The sequence below is a fragment of the Stegodyphus dumicola genome, chromosome X2 (genome assembly GCF_044657685.1).
Source record: "Stegodyphus dumicola isolate Sdum_Otavi_A_Nest chromosome X2, ASM4465768v1".
In the NCBI taxonomy this organism is placed as follows: Eukaryota; Metazoa; Arthropoda; class Arachnida; order Araneae; family Eresidae; genus Stegodyphus; species Stegodyphus dumicola.
Window position 1 is genome coordinate 2,936,128 of NC_140781.1, and position 18,853 is coordinate 2,954,980.

The 18,853-nt window shown below is 36.2% G+C and overlaps 1 protein-coding gene across 5 annotated transcripts in view; it reads right to left on the reverse strand.

Moving 5' to 3' along the window:
• The window catches only part of LOC118200014 (neuroligin-4, Y-linked-like), a 986,473-nt gene that overhangs the window by 195,876 nt on the left and 771,744 nt on the right, over positions 1-18,853 (reverse strand). For all 5 annotated transcript variants that reach the window (XR_015039134.1, XM_085809618.1, XM_085809619.1 and 2 more), the window contains exon 7: positions 9,865-10,229. Coding sequence is in view for 4 of the 5 variants with exons in the window: in XM_085809618.1 (XP_085665744.1) it covers positions 9,865-10,229 (365 nt within the window). In the remaining variant the exon portion in view is untranslated. The remainder of the gene's footprint in view (positions 1-9,864; positions 10,230-18,853) is intronic.

Below are 18,853 nucleotides of genomic sequence, written 5' to 3' on the forward strand. Positions count from 1 at the left end.
GAGCAGAAGGCGCAATGTTGCTGGAATTTACATTCACTTTGTAGGTGTCCGAATGCCTGACATCTATAGCACCGTCACGTATTAAAATATTCTGAGATTCTGTAGACTCTCCATCCGAAGCTGATCTTTTTGAGTTGCGTAAGCTTGTCGTATGCCGCAGGTTCGCATTGGATAATCCACTTTGTTCCATTTCGTCCTTCTTTTAGTCTGTACAGAACCTTTGCTGTGGACTTTGTAAGAGCAAATTCTGAAGCTAGAGTCCTTTCGACCTCCTCCCTCTGTACTTCTGGCGGTACAGCGTGAATTGCAACCCTAGGATGCCATTTTTCCGGGAGTTTCGTCTGTACAAGTTTTTGACCTTCTTCACTGCCCAATGTATTGGCTAGTTTAGAGAGGTCTTCTTTTGTGGGGCAATCTACTGCCAGTCCTCCTTTTTGGATTTTCCTTATTGCATTAACTCTAACTCCTAAGGTAGCAAGGGGGAATTTTTCATTCAAGGTGGCTTTTAGATCTTTGCCTGTTCCTTTGGTGTCTTGGGCCGGATAGATCAGCAGAGTATGGGTTCTGGGTTTTCTAGACTGGCTGGGCTTCTGAATCAGCTTTGCTGCCTCCGCAAAAGATCTTGGGATGGGAACCTGGGGAATTACAACTGTTTCTACGTCAGTGAAAGGGCTTGGTGCTGCTGAATCACTTGGTCCTGCGTTAGGTTGGAAGTGCGCTAAGCCGCAACAGACGAGGGTAGATGTGTTTATGCCTGCCTCGTGTGTTGGCGGTTTTGGACTGAAATCTGGCCCTTCGAGTGCCAACCCTTTTAGCACTTCCAGTGAATCCTTGAGCCTGTTCCTTAAGACTTGGGAAAGAACGTGTTTGCCTCCTCGATAAGTGTCGGCAATTAGACTGATGTCCCTTGCTAGAGCTGCAATTCGCTCTTCGCGTGTAAGCTCAGACGTCAATAAGGCCTCCGTATCCAAGTTATCTTGTGAGGTAGTTCCTGCTTTATCTGATAAAGTTGTCGGACGTGTCATGTCAGAGTGGAACACAGCACTGAGCAATTATGCGCTGAACACTAAAAGACTAGCACTTAGCACTTCGAGATGACACTTGCGTCACACTTGGTGAACTTATAACACTTGACACACTTTAACACACTTTTAGCACTATTGCACGATTGTGCCTCTCTGGGTATCTTGGCAGACAGACTTCTCTGTTCTTCATCTGATATTAATTAGTTGAAATCTAATAATTGTTATCCACGGTAAATGTATTTCTAACTTTGACACACACACTTGCACTATATAAACACTGCACTGCACTGAATTCTGCTATTTATTTCTAACTTTGACACACACACTTGCACTATGTAAACACTGCACTGCACTGAATTGTGCTATTTATTTCTAACTTTGACACACACACTTGCACTATGTAAACACTGCACTGCACTGAATTCTGCTATTTAATTCTAACTTTGACACACACACTTGCACTATGTAAACACTGCACTGCACTGAATTCTGCTATTTATTTCTAACTTTGACACACACACTTGCACTATGTAAACACTGCATTACACTGAATTCTGCTATTTATTTCTAACTTTGTCACACACACTTGCACTATGTAAACACTGCACCGCACTAAATTCTGCTATTTTTCTAACTTTGACACACACACTTGCACTATGTAAACACTGCACTGCACTGAATTCTGCTATTTAATTCGCGTAGCAAATACAGAGATAAATTCTTCAAAATTATGCTCCTCTGCAAAAAAAATTAATATTGAAATGTATCAGATTTACTAAGCTTAAATTCCTTGAGCGCTCTGCGAATTACTTTGCATTTGTTCTTCATTCATTGAATATGGCCCAAAGCGGCAGAGCAGTAAAGTCGCTGAAAACAGGTAGTTTGGTCTGGCGTTCGAATCCCGGCGAAAAGGTTGAGTGCATGGGCGCTTCCGTGACGTTCTGCATGGTTAACGTGTAAACGAGCCAGCTTCACTTAGAAAGTCCTCCATGAAGGTATCTCTTCCTTAAGCAGATAACCCTTGAGTGCTTTTTCATAATTAACGCTCTTCAGTGCTTTGCCATTTTTGCTATAATTCTCGTCATCTTATCAGAATCTGAACATTGTATCATATGAGGGTTTCAGAAGTTTTTAATGCGTTCCGAGACATATTTGCAAGAAATGTTTCGAAAATATTAATAACCTACTAGAAGTACTATCTATGATAAAATGTTACAAGACCACCAAAGAAGGCCAATTCAGAGCGTTACTTATCCTTCCTTTTCAAATTTCCGTTACTTGCTTTTACTCCCTTATCAATTTTAAACAGTTTTATATCACTTACTTTTCAAACTTTTCCTTTTTAGATGCAGAGAAAAAATGCAATAAAAATTTGCTGGTAAACATTTAAATGAATCTGTATAAGGATCACATAACCGTAATTTATTTAAGAAAGGATTCCATCAGGACTTCATTACTGTAAAAATATGATGCATAATCGGAATTATTCATATCTGCATTTGATGGTGTATCCTAAGGGGTGAAGGTTCATCCGAAGTTTAAACTTCGGATGAACCTTACAAAGTTTTGGTCTCTTGACTGAATGCTATAATGCTATAATTCTTTATGATGAATGAACAGTACTCGTTATTATTTAAAGCACAAAATTGTTCATGCTAGAAATTGACTAAAAATTATTTTTGTATAACGGTATTTAAAGAGGCAGTCAAACATCAATATCAAAACATTTTACAGCCTGATTTGGATTTAATCCTCATCGTCAAATCCAAGTCAAGATATTTCTGATCCAGAAACATTACATTAGAAATAGCTTTCTTTTTCTTCGCAACATAATGTTTTATTTTTTTTTTATCTTTCTGTCAAGAAATGTTGGAATTGATTCGATCTAAATGAATTTTCTGAGGTATTACTGTGCATGAGATGCACGAAGTTTTATTTTGATTCCTCTCGATCTAAATGAATTTTCTGAGGTATTACTATGCGTGAGATGCACGAAGTTTCATTTTTATTCCTCTAGAAGTAATACCGAATGATTTCAGTCTCAAAATATTCAGAAACTAGACGATGATTAAACCTCTAAATTTCCAGAAATATTATCTTATTATAATAAACATAAAAAGTTAAAACAAGCTACAAAAAAAAATCAAAAGAAATTTAATAAAAAATATAATTTTTCAGCTTATTAGCTATAAAACTTTATTTTTTGTGAGTTCTTATTTACTTATTTTCCGGCCCAAAAGGTCACAGATATTCAGTATTACTTATATATGATGAGGTGTAAAATTAAAATTTTAACATTTTGTTAGACCAGGAAAATTTAGGAAATGAGAGCAAACCCTTAATCGAGGTTTTCTAGGAATGCTTTCATTCGACACGTATGGTTAACTGTAGCTGAAGTAACTCCATATTAGTTTGTAATATTTATAATATTACTTTATACTATGCTCATGTTTACTAATTTGAATAGAGATTACATAATCTATAGTTTCTATTTGTCTCGAATAACACCAGCGTTAATGGCTTCCAAAACATGTTATATCATGCAATTAAGTTTGAAACACTGTAAAGTGACATAAGTGCGCATAGATTATGCAAGTCTATTCCCTAATTCCACTTCTGACATTTGAGATGCATAGTAGCATAGCAGGTAAACCATGAGATACTAATTTTCATGACATATTGAGATCAATTGTGTTCAGATAACTGTTCAATCAAATATTCCCTGCACAAACGTTCCATTTATTAGATAACAAACCAATGCTATGCAAGATTCTTGAACAAACATCAGGAAAACTATATAACTTTCTACCGTCTGAACTAATTATCAAACTGCTCATGAATTTAAATAAAGCCTTCACAAAGTCAATATTCAATACACTCCTTGCATTAAATTGTTTTCTCACAATCTCAAAGCAAATGAAATCTTTCAGTGATGTTTAGCTACAGAAGATTTCGTGTGGATTCAAAGGAATCTCAGTGCATATCATTCGAAATTTACATTAGCTGTCGGAGCACCTCGAACACAAGTCTTAGAGGCAACTTCCTTATGGATCAGACTTTCTCAGATAATTTATTAATTAGTGAAAATTTTATATAAAAGTGGTTTCAAAGGCCAAGTCTTATGGCCGTTTTAGAATTTAAAAAAAATATTTGGAATGAATCTCGGTATTGGAAATCTTAAGTTTCTTATAAACAATGTTTGTCCAGTCCGTGTATTTAACAAAACAGGATTGTCAGGCAAACCAGGATTGTCTCTCTTTCAAGCAGATTAAAATCGATAGCAAAAATCTCAATTGCTGAAGAATCGGGTATGAAACGCAATTTTGATTTATAACATTATAAAATTCGTTCTCATTAAATTTTTCCTAAAATTCATTAATACTAACTTTAAGAAGCTTCTCAGTTTTAGTCACATAACCGCACATTTAAATGCATGTCGATGAACTAGCTCCGTGTTCATGTAGCAATGCATACTGCTCGATTACCGCACGGGTAATAGCGATTTACTCGAGCAGAAAATTTTATCTACCGCTTAACTGTGCCCTGTACCGCCTGAACATTGCAGTCCCGTACAAACATTCCACTGCAAAATTTGCTTATTTTGGTCCACTTTGCATTTGGGGGGGGGGGATTTTTTTTAATAATTTTTAATCAATTTATTAATTGTATATAAATTACCTGCCTAATAAAAAATAATCAATTAATTAGAATAAAAATAAATACGATTTTCAAGCAAATTTCCTTCAAATAAAATCCCCACTTAAGCAGCCTTAGTCAAATCAGATATCCACTGTGGATCATTAAAATTGCTGCCCCATGAAAGAAGAGTTATAATAAACCTGAAACTTGCATGTGAAGAAGAGCATGCTACGATATAGAAATGTTTAGTATTTTACTGCATAAGCAGACAAAAGTAGTAAAAAATCCTAGAAAAATTTCAGTCTTACAAATTTCTTTGCTCCTGATGAAATAAGACCTATTTGTCCTCAAAACCGATTGAGTTTTTTTTTTTTTTTTTTTTTTTTTTTTTTTTGGTTTTGTTTTTGTGTGTGTGTGTGTCTAAATCTACGCCAAACGCAAGGTTCTTCCTTTACTAATTTTGAGCACCTACAAAGAGTATATAAAAAGATTAAAATGCCAATTTTGCATTCGGAAATCGCATTTATTCATTGCTTTTGGATTTCAAATGCAATTATGTCCTGTATAAGGAAAAGGAAAAAGCATTTACTTCTGAGAATTTGATTGCGGCATAATCGAAGCCTACAAGTACTGTGAATTATTGAATTATGCAGAAAAATGCAGTCTCTTCGGTTGACATCCAATGACTACTACAAAACTCTGCAGTAAATGGGTGCAAAACAGACATACAGAGCAACATCTCTTTATGTCCCTTTTGCATCTCAGAGGCCCCATTCACCAATGTCCGAGAAGATTGAAATCTTGTCAGCATCGTTGTTAGGGATGGTTAATGAACCTTCATGTAACTAGGTTAAAAAACTAAGCGCAATTCACAGTACTAAGTATCATCATGTATGGTGCGCAATATCCGCGGCGTCATAGACTATCAACAATAATGCGTTTAACGACGCCTATGGAAGCATCAGTGGCACACCTTCATCGAATTTTCTAACGAGTCTCGCTTTTACTTAGAGCATCATGAAGGTTTTATCCATGTGTGGATGTAATGCAAAAGCAGTCTATGTTGTAGGCTCGCATTCATCATCGTCATACCGGCTCATTACCTGTTACCTGGACTGATGACATTAGGTGGCGTTTGGTATACACCTATTAAACCTGCATTGTTTTGTAATTTGAGCAGCTATTGCTCTATGAGCAAGCTACTGTTATATGAGTTAAGTAACATAGAAAAACATTTTACTACTATTACTAATAGCCTCTTCAGCTTGCTACAATAGTTCTTAAATGAATATATTTTAGGACAGTATTTATTGAAGTATTTTATTTTAATTAATTACATTAAGATCGTATTATTTATTAAAAATATTTGTATTATGTTAATATTTCGGACCAAAATGAGGACTGCATTTAAGACTGTATTGTTTTAAGACTAAATTTTATGTATTACTATACAAGAAAGAACGAATTAATTAGACGAATCTGCCAAGTAATATTGTAAGCGCGTATTAGAAAGCAGATCAGCCTTTGGGTGCTCAAGATGGTTAGAGGATAGGGGCGTTACCTGGTGGCCAATTGGAAATGGACTGGTGCATCTTTCACTTTTAGCTCTACTGTTATAAAGTATTTCTCCCGTCTTCTTAGCGTGCCTACATGGTGTAGTGATTCTGCACGCTGGGCCGGTATTCCGGAGGTCCTTGGTTCGATTCCCGGCGAAGGTGATTGCTCTATTTTCATCTTGCCTGCTTCCAAAAATACCTAATGTCTCTATAGTGGTGCCCGAACTAAAAGGGTGTGGATGATGAACTAAAAGGGTGTGGGACCCAATCGCCAAATCCTGGATGATGACTCTCACACCCAGGATTTGGCGATTGGGTGCTTTAAAAACCCCAGTCGCCCTTTAAAAGGGGGAGTATATAAGGTATTTCTCCCTCTTTCTTGGCGTGCCTTCGTGGTGCAGTGGTTCTGCACGCTTGGCCGGCATTCCAGAGGTCCGTGGTTCGATTCCCGGCGAAGGCGATTGCTCATTTTTCATCTTGCCTCCTTCCAAAAATACCTGATGTCTCTACACTGTTACATTTCTGAGGTTTTGTTATAGGTGATTTTGTCACATGTTTCGGATCCTCCGTCAACTCACCTTCTAACAGTACAAGACCTCTGTCCCCCTCTCGTGTAATTGAAGGCGCGTTCTTCATATCTCTCACCAAATGGAAACGTCTGGTCAATGGCTGCAAAGAGTCTGGCGCAACCAAACTCGCCAGCCAGTGAAGGATAAACTCTTCATAGTACTGAAGTTGCATGGACTATAATATCGCAAAATGCCCTCCAATGTCTGTTCGGCTACAGCCGCATAATACTTGTTACTGTTGCTGGAGGTGAATACAAGGGATACACATTTCTGCATCTTCTGCATGTAAAAATTGCCTAAAATTTTATTCTCTTCAGCTTTTCATTTCAATGTACTTGTAAAATAAATATAATGTAATGTAAATCGACATCATGTAAAACAAAATATGATTAAAAGAAATATGATCTGTTATCTACTTTTCTTCATAGTGTAGTACTTTTATTGTCATCAGTGTATAATAAGGAAAATCTGTAACATCATGAGTTAAAAATATTAAGAAATGTGTTGTTCAGTGGTTTCATAAACAGAAAGATCAAATGCTGCGTACTGGTAAAGTATACAGTTACAGTCTATCTTTAATTATGGGAACAAATTAGTTAGTTTGTTTCACCAAAGAAGAAATGACAGTATATTTTTCTTGCAAAATCACTTCAAATTTGTCTCGAAACCTCTTGTGATTTTTAAAACTTTAAGTAGAGAGATTGCTGAAAAGTAAGAAGGAGCGAGGTAATACATTTAATTAAAACAAGGCATTGTGAATGCAGTGAGGAATCAGAAGATTAAGAGGCAAAAAATTTTAGATAAGATTAGTAAAACAGAAGTAAAAGGAAAATGAAGAATGCATTTGAGTAGTGCAAGGATCAGCTACTAGTTTTGTAGTCAGGATGTTAAATTATTGTAAAAGAAAACCGAGAATCAATAAACTACAGTTTAAGTTTGTCTTACTTTCGCCCAATATTTTGCATATTGTATAAACGGATGTGGTATATAGGGTTCGTATATAGGGGAGCAACTGTATCCCGTAAATACCGCAATGTTGAGTAAACTTGAGGAAAACTAGGCTAAATGCAAAAGGATTTATGATTGTGAAAACAAAGTGTTATTTATTTTTTAATATGAACTTCTACTCATAAATAATCCTTCCAGATGCCTGGAAGTACACGACTGAATGCATTAAATGAGGAATGACAGGAAAGCAAGTCAGCAGAAGCAAAAATAAGAAAGTATTACTTCTGTTAGGAAGTTAAAATTTGTTTTTAGATTTGCATTTAAACGGGGCTAAGGGCCTATTTGATGTAGAATTTAACAGTTTGTAACTGGTCTTTAAGGACCTTTTTCCAGTCTGCTGAATTCTGGCATGGACAACTGTAGGGATTTATATTTATTTTAAACAACCAATTTTATTTAATGTGCTATTCTTTCCTATAAGCCTTCATTCCCATAATTGTCAATGCGAGAATATTTGAATTTAGTAACCCGCATGAAGGAATGCAAATTCTACCTCGATGAAAGAGGTTAAAAAACCGAGGTTCAGTAAGAAAGAGGAAGAGTTAGGCTATTGCCGTCACCTCTGCTGCTTAAGCGTCTGCTCCCAGAGTTATTACTGGTTCGCGTGGCTTAATTGCATTATTCTGAGCCCTGTAGTTTAGTTCGACGACTTGTACATACCTTCAAATCTTTAGTTAGTTCTTTGATTTCAGTTACCGCCCAAGCAGAGGCGTAGTTTGTTAGCATCGAGTGGACGCATTGTAGATTTTAAAGAGTTAATAAAGGGTAGTTTTAACCCTTCTTCTGCGCAGTTACTCCTCTTACAGTTTTCACACAGGAGTGAACCAAGTGGACTCTACAAAGTTAATAAAATCTTGAACTTAAATTTTTTTAAAAACTACGAATAAAAGTTAATAAAATCTGCATCTTCAAACCTTTCAAAAAGACTGATATAGCATTTATAGAGTTTCGGTCTTCTTAGGTAACCTAAATTACGTCCAAAACTGCAAACGACAAGTAGCGAATTATTGCTATGTCTTGTAAGTACCACCCAGACAGGGAAATGCTGAAAAAGACCCTTAGAAAAGGACCCTTCAAGCAAAAAAAACAAGTTCTTATTCTACCTTTTCGTTCGCCGTTGCCGCCGCGTCGATCTTGCAAAGCTGCAAGCTGTAAACCGGCTATCTTCATTTGGTTGCTTCAGGTAGCGATGCAGGGATAGAAATGACTTATTCTACCTTGTAAAAGCTTCATTTAAATAGTCTCTTCTTTCTACCTCATTTGAATATCGCGCAAGCTATAAATTTACATTCTGGCCTCAAATTAGGGTGATAAGATATAAAAACAACATAACATAATTGGTTAGAAATTTAAGTGATACTATATATGTTGTAAATTAATTAGGTCGATTTACATATTTTCTGGTCGGTTATTCATGCTTGTTTTTTTTTTTCATGGAAGTGAAAATAGGATAAACTCGGGCTTCAAATAACTAAAATCTTGAAATATTCCGAACAGCGTATTTATGAAAAATACATAATTAAAATGTCTCACCATAAAACTGCCTCGGAGACTGCATATGGCTTGCGGACCGGCAGTTTACTGCTATTACATACCGTTATACATTTACAATTCTAGTCTCATACATTATTCGTTATTTTTTAAGTTTTAATATAAAATAAGTCATTTTTGTACCATATTTAAAGCCTATACGAGGCAGAAAATTATCAATACTGAATTTGGAAACTAACTTAAATTTCTGCGTCATATACGCAGTTTCTATTCAACTTATTAATTCATTTATCACTTTTAATATCCAACAATATTTTTCTTTAATGCTCCTTGAATTTAATCTGAGGCATTTTGACAGACAAAATAAAAATTTGGAGCTTACAATATCTCCACATATATTTCAAGACTTACCGTTTTAGAAATCATTATTTGATGTTATCAAAGTTTAAATAACTCCTTAAAAATTTAAGAATACCATATGATGTATTATCAAACTAACCAGATAACATAAATAACAGACTGTCCTATAAAACCCATAACATTAAAAAAATCTCTAAGTATAACATTAAGACTTACTTTAAAACTTTCTTCTCTCAGTTCAGTATCGACTCTATTCTCATTTCTCTGGTAATAAACAGCAGCAAAGATGCAGAGATTTAGGATAAGGAGAGAACAGCCAACAATGATAGTAACTCTTAAGGCTGTCAAATAGCCATCTTTTTGGGTCACAATGGTATCTGATGAAGCCATACTTCCTGAAACATTAGGGAAACTTTGCTGGGATGTAGGTGGCACTTCGGCCCATGGGTGTTCTCCAGACGAAGAATGAAATGATGTTGTTGATTCTGGAGTTTGTGTCAGGCTAATTTTAGTCCCTGAACTTACAGTTGGAATCTGAAGGTTAATCCTTGGTTTCGTGGTTGGAGCGCGCGATGGCACACCTAAAAATTTGAAAGCCTTCTGTTAAAACAATAAGCAGTTTACAAGTAATAAACAAACGAAATAAAGAACATACAAAGTTGAAATGCTAGTTGTTGAGGTTATCTAATTTCTTATGACTTTGTAAATAAAAAGATTAAAAAGTATATTAGGTTTTTATTTGTAATAAATGTGCAAAAATAGTTTTTGGTCGCGATATTATAAAATATTATAAAGTTATTTTATCTAATGTTTTGCTTAAATGATATTAATTTATATAGAAAATAATACACTCCAGAATTATAATCAGACAATTAGAATAAGCCTTTTAAAGCTTAAAATGGTGAAAAAATTCAAAGTAGGTTTCAAGCTAAATGTTCTTCGATTATCATGCTAATTTATTAAGAGTTTTAATAAATGTTTCTCTTATAATATTTGTAGAAAGTATCGGTAATTCAATAATCGTAAGCAAACGGTTTAAATAACTTTCTTTTTAACATTCATTGGCCAATTGGAGGGTTATCAGAATAATTACATTAAACTTTGAAATTAAATTAATTTAAACGATATCTTTTCAATGCAGAAAACTGGTTCCTCACTAATGAAAATTAATCTCTTAAGTTCCGTCTTTTTTAGATAACACAAATGAAATTCCATATTTAAAGCAATATGTGGTATTCAAGGAAAAGGTAAATGAAAAATAAAAATTTCCCGTATATCTACTAGTATAACGAAACCTCCTAACTGTACATGAATGTCTTACAGCTCGTAAACGAATCTTTTGAATTAACGGAAAAGCTAAATTAAAATGTTTTGCGTAATTAATAATTAATTTCACTTCATGAACAGCGTATACAATGAATCCTTACTATGAAAACCAAACAGAGCCTTCTCTGAAATGCACATTATTAATTTAACTTAACTCTATTTTAACGTGCGATTTTTATTACAACTCAATCTATATCTTCGTCGATAAGGAAACACAGGATTGGGAGGAAAGTCGTTTTAGGAGTAAAGGTAATATTATCAGGAGAGAACCAAAAGTCAGTATGAGAACACTAACCAAAATAGTTTCTAACAATATAGTGGTTTTGCTTATTTACTTACTTTTTATTACAAGAACTACTTTAATATTATTCAAAGAATTTTTATTTGCACTAAAACTGAAACTTCAAACAAACTTTTACCATAATTTTTTATGCGAATTACTGCTGAGGTATTAAAATTTAACGTCATAAAAAAACTATATTTTAGATCCATACAACACCAGATTTCATTTTTCATTTAATGCACCATGAATTCTCTTTAAGGGTTTTTAATGTGTCTTATGTATTATCCTTTACTTATTTTAAATTAGCTTGGTTATATTATAAGGTATTTCTTCCGCTTTCTTGGCATGTCTTCGTTGTGTGGTGGTCTGCACGTTGGGCGCGTATTCCAGAGGTCCGTAATTTGATTCCCGGCGAAGGCGTTGCATGCTTTTTACCTAATCTGCTTCCAAAAAAATACCTAATGTCTCTACAATGTATCCTGTACACTTTACTTCTGATTAACTAATTTAACTATTAGTGAAAATAAAATGTCAACAGTTTGCTTTTTAAATTATATTTAAATAAGAGTACAAAGTAACAAAAGTGAAAAGGCAGTAATTTCATATATAGAATGAAACGTCTGTTACTCACCACTTTTAAAATATTTTATGCATAGCATTTTATGTGGTATCTTAACTATACAAATTAATTGATAAGAACTTCATTTTAAAACTGTGTGTGTTTGTGTAAAATATCGTGAATAAGACTAATATTAAAATGAAATACACTCTTTTGCAAAAAAATCGAAGCACCAAGAAGGGCTTTTGCGATCGTGGCGAAATTTGGTATGCAAAAACATCTTGATCGAACATGAAAATGATCAAAATTTCAAGGCAAATGAACAGGAAGTGCGATCATAGCGCATATTTCTAGTGCGCTATTCGCAAAGTATAAAAGCAGTAACAGAGGCGGAAAACTTATCTTTTTTTGTTGCTGCCATTGTAATTCCTTAAAGAAGCAACTAAAGATGCCATTACGACGATATTGAAAACCTTACAGACAACTAAACGACTTCGAACGTGATTGCATTATAAGATTACGTGAAGATGGGTGGTCACACCGAGCAATAGGCCGCCACCTGCAGCGTACAGACACTGCTGTGCAAAGATGTTGGCAGCGATGGTTGCTACAAAGAAATCGCCGATAAAATAGAGGCTCTGGAATTCCAAGGAGCACAAATGCGAGGCAAGATAGGATGATTGTTCGCCAAGCCCGAAACGCCCCAACTGTATTATTGTCGACTATTTAACGCACTACAGCCACGTCTATATCTCCCGTGGTACCGTCCACTAGCTCATTGTGATTGTCTGAGGCGGGGTTACGCTCGCAGAGGCCTTTAAGAGGTTTGCCTTTGACCCCACAACATCTGCGGAATCGTCTGGAGTGGTGTCGCTACTGATCATCATGGTTGTCATCAGACTGACATAATATAGTGTTCAGCGATGAATCCCGCTTCGCTCTTGAAGCAAATGACCACCGTGTTCGTGTCTGGAGAGGATGGGACCAGTGGTCTCAATCAACCATTGTTTTACAAAGGCATACAGCCATAACCGCTGGTGTGATGGTGTGGGGCGCTATTTCTTATGACAGCAGATCATCTTTCGTCATCTTCCGTACATCTTTAACGGCTCAACGATATGTTGATACCATCCTGCGGCCGGTTGCATTAACCTTCATGGCACTTTATCCTGGGGCTATATTCCACATACCGCTCGCATATCTCTGGACTGACACACCATACGAAGGACCTTCGACCCTGGTTCTCATTATACGGAACCCATACAGAGTTTGGAATATCCGTCGTCCGTGGGACCTCGTCCTCACGGGCGCAACCCCCGCAGTCCCCGCCCGGCTTTTACAAAGCATTGCACAGAACTAGTACTTTGCAAATTCAAAAACTCTGTCACCTTGCCTTCGGGCACCACTCCATCGGTAAAATTTCATTGTTAGTGCATATCTCTGGACTGTCTTCGTGCGGTTGATACTCTTCCTTGGCCAGAAAGGTCACCAGACCTTTCACCAATCGAGCATGTTTGAGACCTGGTAGATCACCAGATTCGGGAACCACAAAATATCGCATATCTACAATTGATGAATCCCTGGCAGAATGTGTCGCAGGATGGCATTAGGAGCCTCTACTACTCCTTGCCTCGACGAAATGAAGCATGCATTGCCGCCAAGGGCTGTTCGACCAACTACTAATTTGAACACTCAATGGGTGATTGTGAGCAGTGAACAGGTACTATGACCTTGATTTTTTAATCATTTCATTATCTGTGTATGACCTATACACATATTCAATTTCATCGAAAACAGCCACTTCCTTCATGGGGATTCGATTTTTTTGCAAAAGTGTGTAATTAATGTAACAGTAAATTGCAAAAATGAACATTTATTGCACACATTATTGCTGCATATTGCATAATTTTGCAATAATAATGTTTTACATTCTTTCTTACCATATCATTCATAATCACGTTCCTGAAGTTATGCTATCGTATTTAAAATTGAATTATAACTAACAATTCTTCAACTCCGGAATTATATCTTTAGCTTTGCCTTTATAGCGAAGTTTAGGTATTTGAAAATTTACTTGCTGTTCATCCCAGGATATTATCTACTAAAATAAGTGTTACAGACTTCTGTTTCATTTATTTTTCATTATGTCTCTTTGACAGAAATAGCTTAGGTTGGTGAGCATAATGAGAAGAATATTGCGACTTTTATGAAAGTGAATTTTAAAAATGACAGGATATATAATTGGAATGCTACTGCTGTCTTAAGAGGATGAAAACTTCCTAACTACGAAACGCAATGAAACTAAGATGGTTAACAATGCTTCTGGAACAGTTACTAAAATAATTCATTTTTAAAATAGATGAATTATCATAAATTTAAAAACCTATTTTAAAAATTATATTTTAAGCTTTATTAAAAATGACAGAATTTCCATGAATATTTTAGATGTAACTGTGAATCGATCGAGATCTAAACAAACATTACTAAATTAATACGAAAAGAATCATACTTATGTCGGTGACATTACATATTTACAGCACAGCAATTTATGTTCATGAATAAAAGAGAATGATAAATGAGGCATGCTTACATGCACTTTGGGAGGGAGGAAAAAAAACTTTTGGATATCATGATATTTGAACTATTTTATTCCCCATAAATTTCATTTATTTTGAAAATGAAAGAAGAAATACACACGGGAAATCCAAACGCATTAAAAGCAACGCGTGATAATTTATTTCTAAATGACACTTTTAGCAGTTTCTGTAAACAACAAACAGGAACATCGCAATCGACCTTTCCCTTAAGGATTTTGAATGCTGCTATTTATGCATTTATGCCGCCATTTCTATAGGTTTGATTACTAGGCTTTGATCATAATTTTGCAACATAAATTCACATTTCTTCAATTTTCTTCTTTGTGGATTATACTTTGAAAGTTTTGCAAGAAATTTAATGACATTTCCTTTTTAAAACGATTTCGAACTACAATACATAGACTAAATTATTATTACGAAAACAGAGTTTAAAAATCTCAAGAAAAATCTTGTAATGTTAACATGCATATTATTATGGATATTATTTTCCCTACACTATATGACAACTATTCGTCCTCGTAAAGTAAGTTGCATGTTAACGTCCCAGGCTTGTTTTCCTTATTGCATAATTTTATTTAAACAGGAATTAAAATCTATTATTATCTAAACTGAAATTAAGTGGGTTATAGGGAACGAAAATCTGGTAACATTTAATACTTTGAAGTATTATTATTAAAAACATTACTTATATTTTAATGCAAGGGAACTCATAAACCACATTGAGAGTTTTGATAGCTACACACAGAATTTTTATTTTTTTTTCCATTGAAATAATCCTATTTTCTTTGCCTTTCTAGGATGCTCTTGGTCAAACGCCGAGTGAAACTTACGCAGATAGCCTTGCTATATTTTACTGTAACAAAATAAACCAATCTACATTTCCGTTGATTTTAAAATATGCGGTTCTGCAACTTACAGATAAATATTTTTGGATGCACATGTAAATATACACACACATGTATGAGATAATGATATTGTATTTGTTATATACCCTGCTAAAAATGCCCCGTAGGAACCCATAATTTTTTTTTTCGAGGAATTGCCCTATTGGATATCTGCACAGCTCTGCGAGTACCCGTAGACCAAATTCCCGTAAAAACCCACAGACGTAAACCCGTACAACTGTACGAGTACCTGTAGGCCAAATCCCTTTAAAAACCCATAGAAAGAAACTGGTACAGCTATACGGGTACCTGCAGGCCAAATCCCGTAAAACCCTATAGAAAGTAACCCGCACAGCTATACGGGTACCCGTAGGCCAAATCCCCGTAAACACCCATAAACAGAAACCCGCATAATTGTACAGGTACCCAGAGGGAGGAATCCCTGTAAAACCTATAAACAGAAACCCGTACAACTGGCACGGATACGAGTATGCCAAATCTCCGTAAATCCCATAGAAACCTGTAGAACTCTAGAACCATAAACGAAATCCCAGTAAAAATCCATATCCAGAAATCAGAACTTCGTGCGTATTTATAGGCCAAATCTCCATAAAAAATGGATATTCCGTATGTCTATTCACCATAAAAATCCAGTAGACAAAATCCCGTACACCTATATAGGTACCCATATGCCAAATCCCTGTAAAAAGCAGTACACAAAAATCTACAGTCCAATAAAGGTACCACTTGGCAAAATCGCTGCACAAAACCGTAGACAAAAACCCATAAACAAAACCAATAGAACCATACTGTAGCGTAATATCCATACATAGAAACGTACATACAACGGATACCCATATACAGAATTCCTTTAAAAAAACAATACACAAAAATAGAACTGCAGAAGTACATAATTAGCACTGATGAATTGTACAGAACTCAATGGGGGAGAAAGAATGTGGAGTAATTTTAAATAAAATTCAAAGCGAATAAACGAATTAATTTTTTTTAAATATCTAGAAGCCTACAAGCCTCTGTCCTTCTCAATGCATGTCAAAATCCATAAGCATATTACAAAATATTTATATAAATGCTCTTTACAAAATTACGTCATTTCTTGGAAGCTGCGTCTTTCCAGATGCTATAAAAGAACTCGCAAAATAATATCGGAGGCCTTTTTCTTAAATGTCACGATGCAGTAAACTTCATACAAAAGTTATTAGTAAAACGTTTATTTTACTAAAAATAACAATCTCTCTGCACTGCGTCATTTCGAGATTAATCCATGTCATATGAACCTTACATAATTCTGATGATGTAAATGGAGCTAAAACTCAAACTGCTAATAGTAATTTTACAGCAGTATTAATTATCAAATCAAAATGCATTGAAAACCAAAATTAACTCAGTCTGAATTAAGATTTCAAGATCAACATAGCGCACTTGCTTTCTACGCTTTGGCCTAACTGGACTGCAGTCTGTCTGTTCCTTCTTTCTTATTTCTTATTACAAATTTATCAAAAATGTAAACTTTTAGAATAGCCATAAATAATGTGTCGACTTATTTGTAGCTGCAACATGTTGGCTGAAATAAAAGTTGAATTAAATGTACCTCGACTGCAAATTTCTTATTCACTGCGGACTGGAAATTCAACATTTCTAAGCAATCAAAATTCTTGCTGTTCATTACGGATTCACCCGCCTGCATTCGACTACTATAGATATATGTAATAGATTCTGTAGTTGAATGCAAGCGGGTGATATATATATATATATACATTGATATATATATATATATATGATTGTGTGTGTGTGTGTAATGAAACTGTGGTTCGATGACACGACATGAATGGTTTGATCGTGAATGCGGTACAAACTTCCATTAAAATTTTCGATGAAACAGGACTTTTTCCATGATTGACTGTGAACATAGCTTAACAAACCCATGTAGATTTCTTCATAATCAGAACAGGCCGAAGAATGTAATAACAGAACACGTTTTGAGGCACTGAAATAAAAACACTACGACGTAGATACGCAGAAATACTGATGGCGTAGATGCTTAGAGTGCTTAGAGCGTCCATCCGTTTTGAAGAAGCAGCAGTCGAGCCAGATTAAATTCCTTTTTTATTTAAATTCTCATTTTGTAGCCACAATTACTTGGCACTCTACTCGTGCCTATTAAAGAACATTTACAATTTTTTAGATTATCCCCATAGAAGCGACTACACTGGTGTGCAAAAAATAAGGACGAAGTCGAAAAATTAGCATATCAGCTGAACGAAGAGGCAGAGCGGACAGAAAGACCAATCAGGAGATTAAGTAAGGTGATGTACGGTAGCACATGCGCAGATATGCAGGTAGACGTAATGGGGGAGTGTCTGAGTAGTATGAAGCATGTTGTCGGTGTAAGATCAGTATTTCTGGCAAAGAGATTGCACGCAATATAGCAGTTAAAATCACACCGAGTTGCTACCTAAGCGAGAAATGGCGAGTAATCAATCTGTTAGACGATATCTGGATGCTTTTAATCGAGGTCGAATCATTGGGAAGTTGAAGGAAGGCCGCAGTGTGACAAGTGTGGCTGCAGAGTTCGGAATTGCTCACAGCATCGTTTCACGACTTTGGAGACAATTTCAAACTACAGGAACAGCTATCCGGGGATTAAGTAGTGGTCGTCCACGAGGAACCACACCTTATATTATATATTGCCTTACAGGCCAGAAGAAACAGGCGGCAGACAGCGGGAGAAATCGCTAGACACACGATACAGGCGACTGGACGACCGATATCGCGTTTTACCGTGGTCAGAAAACTGCACGGTGGTGGTCTGTTTGCACGACGCCCTGTACGGAGTGTACCTCTAACGCCTGCCCATCGGAGAAGGCGTTCTCTGTGGTGCCGGGAACACCGGAATTGGAGAGACAATGAATGGGGACGAGTACTCTTTACAGATGAGAGCAGATTCAGTCTGAATAGCGATTCTCATCGCATACTCATCTGGAGAGAGCGGGGAAGCCGCAATCATCCCTCGAACATCATTGAAAGGGACAGGTATGGAGGTGGCGGTGTTCTCGCTTGGGGAGGCATCATGCTTGGTAGTCGTACAGACCTTCACATCTTCGACGCAGGTTCAGTCAACGGGACCCGTTATTGTAACGAGATTCTTCTTCCATATGTGCGTCTTTTTAGAGGCGCTATGGGTCCGCAGTTCCTTTTCATGGACGACAATGCACCATGTCATCGCACAGTAGCTGCCGAACAGCTCTTAGAGAGTGAGGATATTGAACGTATGTATTGGCCGGCACGATCTCCGGATCTCAATCCCATCGAGCATGTATGGGATTTTCTAGGCAGACGCTTGGCAGCTCGTACCTTACCACCAGTAACGATTTCGGAGCTTCGATTGGCGCTGCAAGACAAATGGGCAGCAATGCCTCAACAACTCATTGACACCCTCATTCTCAGCATGGGCAGACGCTGTGAAACCTGCCTAGCAGTCAGGGAAGATCCTATCCCCTATTAAAGACCGGATGTTTCTTGCTGGACACCCATC